Source organism: Ictidomys tridecemlineatus, chromosome 10, assembly GCF_052094955.1.
Source record: "Ictidomys tridecemlineatus isolate mIctTri1 chromosome 10, mIctTri1.hap1, whole genome shotgun sequence".
NCBI lineage: Eukaryota > Metazoa > Chordata > Mammalia > Rodentia > Sciuridae > Ictidomys > Ictidomys tridecemlineatus.
In genome coordinates, this window is record NC_135486.1 from 12663118 (window position 1) to 12674134 (window position 11017).

Sequence of the window (11017 nt, forward strand, 5' to 3'; positions counted from 1 at the left end):
CCTGAGCCCCTGTGGATGATGGTCATACGAGCCGAGTAATGGGAAGACTTCTGAGGGGGGAGCAAAGTCAGGGTCTGGCATATGCCTGTCAGTCGTCTGAACAGAGGTGTGCACCATTGAGTCCAGAGTTCCTGGAGAGATGAGGATGGGTTAACTTCATGGTCATTAACACGCAGAGGACAGTTAAAGCCTCAGGGATGGATGAGCTCCCTAGTGGGAAAAGAGAGAAGAGCACTGAAGAAGGAGCCCTGGGCCCAGCACCACCCAGACCACCACTAGGTGTGCAGGAGCCAGCAAGAGAGCCTGAGGAAGGGAGGCCATTGAGACTTCAAGAGGACCTCCAAAACAGTGTTTCAGGGACGAGGGTATAATCAGCTGAGTGAATGCTGCTGGAGGTGGCCCAAGATGAGACTGCCTCTGGCAAGAGGTGTTTCAGAGGATGGCACAGTGACGGCTGAGGAGTGTAGATGGTGAGGGACTAGATGGGTGACCTTCAAGGAAACCCCAGGCAAAGGAGTTTGGGAAGAGGTGGGGTCACCTCTAACGTGACTCCTGGAAGGGGAGAAGTAGGCAAGGATCTCCTTTGTCACACAGGTGGGGTATCTGTGAGGAGATGACTTCGGCAGAGCTGGGGAGGACAGGCAGTGGGGAAGGGAGCCATGGTGAGGCCTGCAGGGGCAAGCACCCCAGAGGACCCTGCGCATGGCATTCCCCTCTCCCTGCAGCCCCAGGCCAGGAGGTCCTCCAGGCCATCCGGAACTATGTGCGCTTCTTCTTCGGCTGCCGGGACTGCGCTGACCACTTCGAGCAGATGGCCGCTGGCTCCATGCACAGGGTCCGGAGCCTGGATGAGGCTGTTCTCTGGCTCTGGTCTGGCCACAACAGGGTCAATGCTCGCCTCGCAGGTAAGACAGGGCCATCTCCCAAAGCTGCAGGCATCTATAGTTGGGAAGCAGGTACTTCAGGATTGGGGACCAGAGATGAGGGACTCTCACTGCCATGTTAGTAACAACGGTGCTTCTCAGCTCACAGAGCCCTTTCACTGCTGTGCCAGTTCTGCCAACCAATGCTGTATCGTTAAGAGCCATTTTCTAGATGAGAAAACTGAGGTTGTGACACCATAAGACCCTGGTCTTCCAAGACTGTTGTCTTTCCCCTGCACTAGAGCCCCTCTGTAAGCCTGTCCCCGTCTCTTTTTTTTTTTTATTGGTTGTTCATAACATTACAAAGCTCTTGACATATCATATTTCATACATTAGATTGAAGTGGGTTATGAACTCCCAATTTTACCCCAAATGCAGATTGCAGAATCATGTCGGTTACACATCCACAATTTTACATAATGCCCAATTAGTAATTGTTGTATTCTGCTACCTTTCCTATCCCCTAATATCCCCCCTCCCCTTCCCTCCAATCTTCTCTCTCTACCCCATCTATTGTAATTCATTACTCTCCTTGTTTATTTTCCCATTCCCCTCACAACCTCTTATGTGTAATTTTGTATAGCAATGAGGGTCTCCCTTCATTTCCATGCAATTTCCCTTTTCTCTCCCTTTCCCTCCCATCTCATGTCTCTGTTTAATGTTAGTCTTTTCTTCCTGCTCTTCCTCCCTGCTCTGTTCATAGTTGCTCTCATTATATCAAAGAAGACATTTGGTATTTGTTTTTTGTCCCCGTCTCTTTTGCCTCCCTTATCCTGCTTTCTGGCTGGTGGCGCCTCACTGTAACTAACACAGAGGAGAGAGCGGGCTTTTCCACTCCCAGGACAGGACTCATGATAGAGTGGGCTAGAGAAGAGACAGATGCCAGGGATTGGTTCCTACATGGGCGGCCTTGGCTTCTGCTTCCTGACATACAGTGCTTTCCTTCCCTGTGCTGGAGTCTGGTGGGTCCTACAGGCAAAAGCTTTAAATTCTAAGGACAGCAGGTGGGAAGGGAGCCATCTGTGGACAGGAGGCTGCAGTGTGTGGAGAGGAGTGCTTGGCTGTGACAGCCCTGCCCCCTGCCACCCACCACCCCCCCACCTCGAGCGGAGGTCTGGTGGTAGAGCTGGTTAAAGGAGCTGAACAGAGCAGGTGCAGACGTCTGTGCCTGCACTTGGTGTGCTCTCCTGGGGCTTCCTGGTGGACTTAGAAGATATGTGCCTGTCTTCTCCACTGCCCCTTCCACATGCCCTACCCCTGCCACCAAGTGTTCCATTTGACCCTCCAGCCCCATCGCTCAGCAAGCTCCAGCTGCTGCTGGAGGACTGGGATCCAAGGGCCCCCCCAGGGACCAGGAGCAAGTGCTCTTTCGCCCTATCTGGTGGGATCTTTTCAGATCCTACTGACAGTTAGCAGGTACATACTGCTCATTGTGCCAGCCTAATCCTGATTGGTTGCTGCATCCTGAGGCTTTGCTTACTGATCCCTCTTCAAAATAACCATTCCGGCATTCCCATCACTTGCCTCTGCTGCTGTCTCCTTGCAGTCCACAACTCTTTTCTTATTAAAACTATCAGGAGAGATGCTTCCTACAAGAAGGATGGGCTTATAGGCATCCCTGAGTAGTGCTGGGCCTGAATCTGGTGGCAGGCCACCTGGGGTCCTCATAGCTACAGCTCCATACTCTGCCCAGCAAGTGCCCCCAGGCTCCTCACACCTGCCTCAAGCTTCCTGCCTGCCTACCCTGAGGCTGCTGTATAGAAGGAGCACTTGTGGAATTGCCCTGAGCAGTGAGCTCTTACCTTAAAACATCTTCCCTTTAATCATAAAAAGTCATAGAGTTTACTGTATAAAATTTGGAAAATTTCAGAAAAATGGGGGAGAGGGGTGATAAATACTAAAAATGGGGGAAGGGGTGATAAATCTGTTTTGTACCAGAGTACAAAAGATTCCAAGATTTTTTGCCCTTTCCATGTCTGGTCCAGAATGTAAACGGGCAGGCAACAGAACCACAAAGGGGTAAAGTGGGCCAGGTCACCCCTGGGAAGTGGCTGAAACCACAGAGTGCCAGGTGTGGTGGGCAGGAATCCTCATGTGATGGGTGCCATGAGCCAGGCTCTGGGGACTTTCCACCAGCAGCTGTCACCTTCGTCCTTTGGAAGGCATGGTGAGCCCTTTTTGCAGAAGAGGAAGCTGCTGTTCTGAATGAAGGAGGTCTGGGCTCCTGGGCAGGCCCAGAGTCACAGCCTGCCCGTGTATGCTTCCCTCCCCAGGTGCCCCCAGTGAAGACCCGCAGTTCCCCAAGGTGCAGTGGCCACCTCCTGAACTCTGTTCTGCCTGTCATAATGAACTCAGTGGGGAGCCTGTGTGGGACCTGGGCGCCACCCTCAGCTTCCTCAAGGCCCACTTCTCCCTGCAAAACCTCGTTCTGGACTTTCCTACAGCTGGGCCAGCCCCCCGAAGGGGTGCACAGAGTTTGGCAGCTACCCCAAAGCTGGGGATGGGAGTGCTGGAAATGGTGACCAGAAATTCAACACTGGGTCCTGAGCAGGCTGAGCCCAAAGAGTCCCCTGGAGCTGCAGTCCCAGATGTCCCAGCTGAGAGACCTGAGGCAAGTGGCACCCCAGAGCTGCCTGCTGGCCTTGCAGTGAGCACAGCTGCTCCTGAGCACATGGAAGAGCTCCGTGGTGGTGTGCCAGAGCAGCCCCAGGAGCAGCGACACTTCAACAAGCGAGACACCAGGGAGCTGTTGGCTGGGGCCTGGGCTGAGGAGAACCACAGAGGCCCTGCAGCACTGAGGCAAGGAGGCCGAGGCTTCAAGCAGCTAGTCCACGTCCCTGAGGGGGAGCCAAAGGCTCTAGCGGTGTCAGGCCACGGCCAGTGGCTGCAGGTGCTAGGAGGGGGCTTCTCCCACCTGGACATCAGCCTCTGTGTGGGGCTCTACTCCCTGTCCTTCATGGGCTTGCTGGCAGTGTATACCTACTTCCGGGCCAGGATGAGAGCCCTGAAGGTCCATGCTGGTTACTCTGCAGCCTGAACCATTCAGCTTGTGAGGGGCAGGAAAGAGAGCTGCCATCTCTTGGGCTCTTCTGGCCCCTTGCCCCCTTACCTTCTTCCAGCCTCTGCCCCTGTCCAGCCCAGGAGGGTGGGAAGTCCAGGAAAACCAGTTGCTCAGGTGGACCCCCTGGGTCTGCTGGGAAGGAGAGTTCCATAGACACAAAAGACAGGAGCAGGTCCAGGTGCATTGCCCTTTGGCAGGAGGGCAGCCTCTGGCATGGGGCTTAGGCACAGCCCTGGCCTCTACACCACATTCCTGTTTTCCAGCTTATTTGAAGCCCTGCCTGGTTCTTGCTGAAGCCTCAATTTCTTCTGTTTGGTCTTAGCCCTAAATTTGGGCAAGTGAGCCTAGAATTTCCAAGGTGTCTCATCTAGAGGAGGGCCGCCCAGTCTGGGTGGGCTGAGTGGACCTCCTCACTGCATTCCAGGGTTCCATCCACCCCTCTCCCTCTGGACGCAAAGAGGTCTCTACACCTGAAAAAAGGGGGCGGGGACCACCTCAGACCTTTTCTGGCCTGCCCAGCCTTTAGCTCCTCAGATCTGCCTGGGGCTCTTGGCTTGGGATGGGGTTGGGGGGACTGGAGGCTTCTGGAAATAATGCTTTCTAGGTGAGGATATCTGCTACAAGAAGAGTGTAGGTTGGGGTTGGTGTGGCCTTGCCCCACTGGGCAGGTGACAGTTGCTGGGCTGAAGGTATGTGGCTTAATTGGTGGCCTGAGGGGGTGATGGTGGTAGGGTGTGGGGAAGGGTGCTGGATCTTCAATGCCAAGGCACTTAGCTGTTGCCTTCTCCCCACTGGGCTCTACCCTCTCAGCTGGGTCTTTTTTTGGGGGGGGGGGGGTTCCATGCTAACCTTCAGATGTGGAGGGCGCTGAGCTGACAGGGGAGTGTCCTGTCTTTCAGGGTTCCACCTCCCAGGGATAGAGGTTTAAAGGGTCTGAGGAGGATGGGCTGTACACATGCTGATTCCCACTCCCCACTGCTTAGAGGAGGCTACGGAATAAATTATTCTTGCTAAGCCAGCGCCTGTGTGTTCTTTCACTTGTTCCTTGGAGACCAGGAGCCAGGTCTGGGCAGGATGCATAGCGCCCAACCTTGCCTGTACACAGCCAGCATACAGTTCCCAGCAAGGATGAGAACACGGGAGATGTACCCACTGCCAACAGTGCTCAGGGGCCCTCCAGTCTCCATAGGCCTTGGCATGGGCCTGAGTGATGTGCAGCCGGTCTCCTGAACTCTCCAGCCCTCCCTGGGACGCCTGCCTGCCCAGGGCCTTGAGAAGGCTGTGTGCACTTGGCTCAGCTCCTCCTGGAGGAAGGGCTTGTTTATCTGGGCTGGCCTAGGCTGGCTGCTCAGTAGGGAGGGGTCTCAGATTAGAGAGCTTGCCCCTAATCCAGCCTGCCTGGTTTTACAAGGATCAGAGCAACTGGTAATGAACCTCATTAAGGGGGAGCAGGAGCCTCAATCGGATTTGGGGTTTTCTCTGTCATCTTCACACAGCTCAGATGGCCTCTGCATGGGTGGAGCAGGTGAAAGGCCAAGGACACCCCCTGTATTGGGGCAGCTGTGGGGGAGGTAGGCAGGGGTCTCCGTCCCTTGTTCCTTGCTGTGTCACCTGATCTCTTTAGCTCCTGGGGTGGTTTCTCTTCTTCAGCTGGGGTCATCCACCTGCTCCCTCCATCCTGGGCAGGCTATCTAGGACCTGGCTGGGAATCAGAGACCTACAGGCCCGCACATGACCAAGTAGGGTGCAGGAAGCTCCCAGGCACAATAGCAAGGACAGGGTTCTGTTAGCAAGTCCTGGATTTTTCAGGGGCCATATTTCCAAAACCATACCCTGATGTTTAGGTCTGGGGCTCTGCTGGAAATGCTGGTGTGGCTGCCCCAGGCAAAGTGTCTGTCCACAAGGCCAGACAAGAAACTGGACCTTATTTGGGACCCACTTAGTGGTGTGGATTTGTGTGTCACAGTGAGCTTCTTTTTGCCCTGTCCCAGTCCCTCTGATTGATAGATGGGGCGGGACTCCTCAGCAGAATCGCTGCCTTTCACTTTGATTTCCCCAGGGCTCTTGTCCACAGCTTCGATAAGCCAGCCTGCGACCAGCTGGTCCCCTCCCCAACACAGGCTGCCAAACAGGGACCTGGGCTCACTGCGTCTTTCTAGGTTGTTTCTCTGTCCCTTAGGAGGCTTCCATGACAGAAGAGGAGGTCCCCAGAGGAGCCCTATAAGCAAAGGCTTCTTTTGGGGGACCCAGACAAAGAAATGAGCCTCTGTCCAACATAACCTCCTGAAGGATTCAGGGACGATTTCCTCAAGGTAGCAGCGGAGCTGGGTGGGAAGGGTGAGTGGGTGTTAGCAAGGAAAACAGGGGAAGTCTGGCCAAAGGCAGAAGGGGGAGCATGTGCCCTGCTCAACAAAGAAAAATGGGAATAGAAAAAAGGATTCCAACAAAGGGCTTTCTTTTTAAGTTTTAAGGATTAGCTCAATGCCCTGTTTGGCTAAAGGCTGGGGATAAGACAGGAGCGACCTGCCCCCAGTGTGACAACAGAGTTTGCCAGGAAAGGACTCCAGATTTTGAGAAGTGTCCTCTGGAGGATGGAGAGCAGCAGGGAGGACATCAGGGAATGTCTCCCTGGCCCAGGTGTGAGCCAGAGTGGAGGGAGTGGGGGCTGGGTGGCAATGTGCAGGTGCACAGGGACCACAGCCTTAGGGACCTTCACTTGGTTCTGCATCTTGGGGGACCAAGCAGGCGTCTGCCTTTGGCCAGGCTCCTCCCTAGAAGTCTTGGCATGAACCAGGGAGCACAAGTGCTGGTGGGCACAGAGGGAGCCCTTAAATCTGGCCTTGGAGATGGGGAGTCAAGTCCAGCCTTCAAGAGAATGGACTCTGGCATCTGACATCCAGGTGTGAGTCCAGCTCCTGACACTGGCTGTGTGACTTTAGGTCCCCTGTCAGTGACAATAAACTACGAAATTTCCAGACAGTTGTTCCATGCTGGGCAAACAGTAAGTGCTCAATGATGGTAGCCCATTGTTTACGTCCAGTTCCTGTCTTACTAAAACAAACTCAAAGGGCCCCGTGTGCTGGGGTGGGGGGCTTTCACACAGGATATTCTGTGAAGGTGTCCCTAGAGTTGTGCCTCCAGGTGCCAGCCCTTGGGCCACCACATTAGGTACTATTGTCCAGGGCTCAGGGAAGGCGTTCAGTGGAAATAATGCCACCCTGCTCCCATCCACCTCCACAGAGGTGGAGCTCTTCATGAGGCGGGCTTTAAGAAGCTTTGGAGTTTGTTTCTATCTACAAAATGTTTATACTACTGCAGAATCAATAATTACCAGTTTTAATCTTTGCACTCATTTAAATCTCATTTAATCCCCCAACAGCCCTAGATGAAGAAATTGAGGTTTAAGGAGATTAACAAATGTCCTATGCCCTTTATCTCCACCCAAATAAATAAATTTGCCTTTGTTCTCACAAATGGCAAGAGATGGATCTAGGTCTTGAACCCAGATCCGCCCTCTCAACCATCAAGCTCTGATGTACGATTCTCTTCATATTCTGTTCCATTTAGAGCAGTTACAGAATTCTCTCCGAGACTCTGGTGGTGTTGGAGCTGAACATGCCAGTCCTGTTTCCTTCCAATAAGAACATTAACTACTCTTTGGGTTTTCTAAATTTTTAGACTGGTGATTGGCACCTGACTGGAGTAAGTAGACCATTTGGGATGATTTCTGGGGTGTGGTGTGTTGGTGGCAAGGAGTGGGGACATCCTCAAAGAAATCCACCTCTTCTGGAGCTCTTGCCTGTTCCTTACATGGGGGCAGAGTGTCCTGTCTAAGGTTCATGGTGGGCTAGATGGAAGAGGGGTCACTGACCAATGGACATGACCTTGGGTGAACCATTCACTTTCTCAGCCTCAGCTTCCTCACTCATGAAAGGAGGCCACAGACTTAGCTTGCTGCCCACTGGGGTCCAGGCCCCTCTTTCACTGACAACTCAATATGGAGCTGAGGTGAGGTTTGCCCTGCAGGGCCCTCCAGGACAGATGACTCCTGGCTGAAGGAGCCACAGCCTCTTGGTTTGTGTCCTGATGGAGGTCCAGGACAGCTGTGGAAGAGGAAAGTTCTCACAGCCTGAGAGTTTGGACACTGTACCCCTAGGCCTCCTCAGCCTACCCCCACTGAGTTTCCTCTCACAGTGACCCTCCAGAGCTGCCTCCAAGCACCGCCCCCCCTCGCCCCAGCCTCTGGACTCCCCTCCCATTGCACTGCCTCTGAGGGGAGGCTGCTGTGGAGTCAGGCCAGCAGGACTCTGGCCCTAGCTCTCAGGACTAAGCCAAGTCCCAAGGAAACAGCTTGTGCACTCCACCCACCTGTGCCTGCTTTTGTGTCCTCACACCAGGTCGGGCTTCTGGGCATCCAGCCTGACCTCGCCTATCCCATCCCGACACGTGCTTCCCCCTGCACTGCACACCCAAGAGGGAACACGTCCCCTCATCCCTCCAGGCCCTGCTGGACCTAAGCCCTCTGACTGACCTGGTAGTTTGGTCTCCTTAATGGAAGGACCCAGCTGTTGGAGCCCTGGTGACAGCTCAGGGTGGAGGAAACCTCCTCTTAGGCTTGGCCTCTCTGAGGAGTGTGCTGGTGACCCAGAGAGAGTTCTGGGACTGCACGGGGCGGATGGCCCAGTCTCTGGTCATCCTCATGGTCCCCTTCTAGGATTCACTGCTGCCTAGGGTGGGTTGGGGGATGGCAGGCGTGGGTCACAGAAAAGAGTCTGGAGGTCACAGGGTACAGCTGGGGGCATCTGAGGATGCAGGACACAAGAGCCAAGGGGCAGTCTTTGGGGGAGTGAGGAAGACTCTCAGCATCTACATGGATTCCGATTCTGGGGGATCTACCCAAGTGCTTCTCCAGCAGGACTTGATCATCTACCCCTGAGGGCAAAGGCCTCCCCCTACAGCCACCGAGTTCCTCCCAAAGACAGCAGCCTCCCATGTTGCAGTTAAACTTCACCTCTGCGTCGTGCCGCTTGCCTCTCACCCACCATGAAGGAGCAGCTCGAAGTTGGAAGGGACTGAAAATCTCACCCAGCCCGAATTTGCTCACAATGTCCCCACCAAGTTGTCAGTCCTCTCAAGGTTCTGGTGGTCTCAGAGTTCTGCCTTGGGGGCAATTGTTTACCATTGAGATTGACAATATGAATCATTTGGGGGCAAGTTCAGCTAAGATCCCACTTTCACACCAAAAACCAAAACTCATGCAAAACAACAAAAAAGACAGGAAGGTGGGTCTGGGGTTGAGGCTCAGTGGTAGAGCACTCACCTAGCACAGATGAGGCACGCCATCCTCAGCAGCACATAAAGATAAATAAATAAAGGTACTGAGTCCATCTAGAACTAAAAGAGATTTAAGAAAACAAAAAGTCAGGAAAACACATTTGTATGCTTCACTTTTTTTTTTCTTTTCAGTTTTTTAAACCTTTTTAACTGATACATAAAAACATTTAAACTGTACATATTAATAGGATAATGTGATATTTTGATAGATTAATATACACTATGTAATGTTCATATCCATGTAAATGTATCCCTTCTATTATTTCTCTATGGTGAAAACTTTAAAAATCCTTCTCGCTTTGGAAATGCGCAGCACATTGTCCTCATGACTGGTTCACAATCTCGCTGTTTTTGAAAGCATGGAAACGAGGGGAAATCAGGGCGAGACTTCACTCGACATCACTTCTTTAAAAGTAAGTTGAAATAGCAAACAAAATCAAATGGCTTATTGAATATTTAGTAACTGGAAAAGAAATCTTATTCTTGCACAGCAAGAAGTCTTAGAATGAGCTACGCCTGCAGGACATAGGACCTGGAGATGTCCAAGAAGGACCCATTTCTATAAAATATATGTATATACTTACATATAATTATATTTAATATATATTTTTATAATATATAAATATATGGATATATTATGCCTATAATATAATTATATACATATATATTATATATAAAATCATATATAACATTTATTTTATAATATAAAATTATACATGTGAGTATATAAATTTTATATATATATAAAATTAGTCTGGAAGAATATACACCAAATATGAACACTAAGAGGGGTGCCCCAGTAGCCTGGTTCAAGTCTGGCTTAAATGTTGTTGAATTTTCTTGCAACAAAATAAGCCTTTTGAAAGGAAGATAAATATAGCCAACACTTATAGCTCAGTTGGTAGAGTGCTTGCCTTGCATGCACAAAGCCCTGGGTTCAATTCCTAGCACCACTAAACAAACAAACAAAAAGGTAACTGAAAGGAAGATGGATAGGATTAAAGGACCTTAATATTCTATTGTAAATAAGAAAAGCACTAAAGCCCCATTGAAAATAATGAGTCAAAGTATGGAAACCAAATGAGAGTTGCCACTCTTTGCCTATCCTGTTGGCAAAGATTCAATAAGTAACAACAATAATAGTGTTAGCCACAGTGAAGGGAAAGAGAAGTATCTGTTTCTACTGCTGGGTGAGAGCCTCTCCAGAACTTAGGTTTGGAACAATAGTGGTCTTAATTTTGCTCCTGAATCTGCAACATGAGCAGAGCTCAGCAGAACAGCTGTCTGCCCACGCAGTAGTGAGTGGGACCACCTGGCAAGTGGGCACTGGTGGTCGACTGACTGGAAGCTTGGTTGGAGCTGAGGGCAGACACCTCACTCCTCTCCACATGGGTCTCTCTCCGTGGGATGCCCACAAATGGTGGCTGGACTCAAGGTCAGATCCAAAGACGACGAGGTGGATGTGGGAGCACTTTTACCTCCTATCCTCAGAAGTCACATAGCATTACTTTTGCCATCCTTCATCCACTGAGGCAGATACGGTGGCTCCCCCAGGGTGCAGGTAAAAGGTCTGCGCAGGTTCAAGGGGATGTCCTTGGCTACACTGTTTGAAAAGGGCCTGAAAAAGTTCTGGAAAACCATGTGAGACGGGAGATAATGTTGAGACCATTTTAAGAAACACAGTCTGCCCCCGAGTCCT

The 11017-nt window shown here is 51.5% G+C and overlaps 1 protein-coding gene across 1 annotated transcript in view; it reads left to right on the forward strand.

Moving 5' to 3' along the window:
• Positions 1-5002, forward strand: part of Qsox1 (quiescin sulfhydryl oxidase 1) — a 37907-nt gene extending 32905 nt beyond the window's left edge. The window contains exons 11-12 of the mRNA XM_005319741.5: positions 726-905; positions 3197-5002. Of these exons, the coding sequence (XP_005319798.2) occupies positions 726-905; positions 3197-3960 (944 nt within the window). The 3' untranslated portion in view covers positions 3961-5002. The remainder of the gene's footprint in view (positions 1-725; positions 906-3196) is intronic.
• The last annotated feature ends 6015 nt before the right edge of the window (positions 5003-11017 follow it).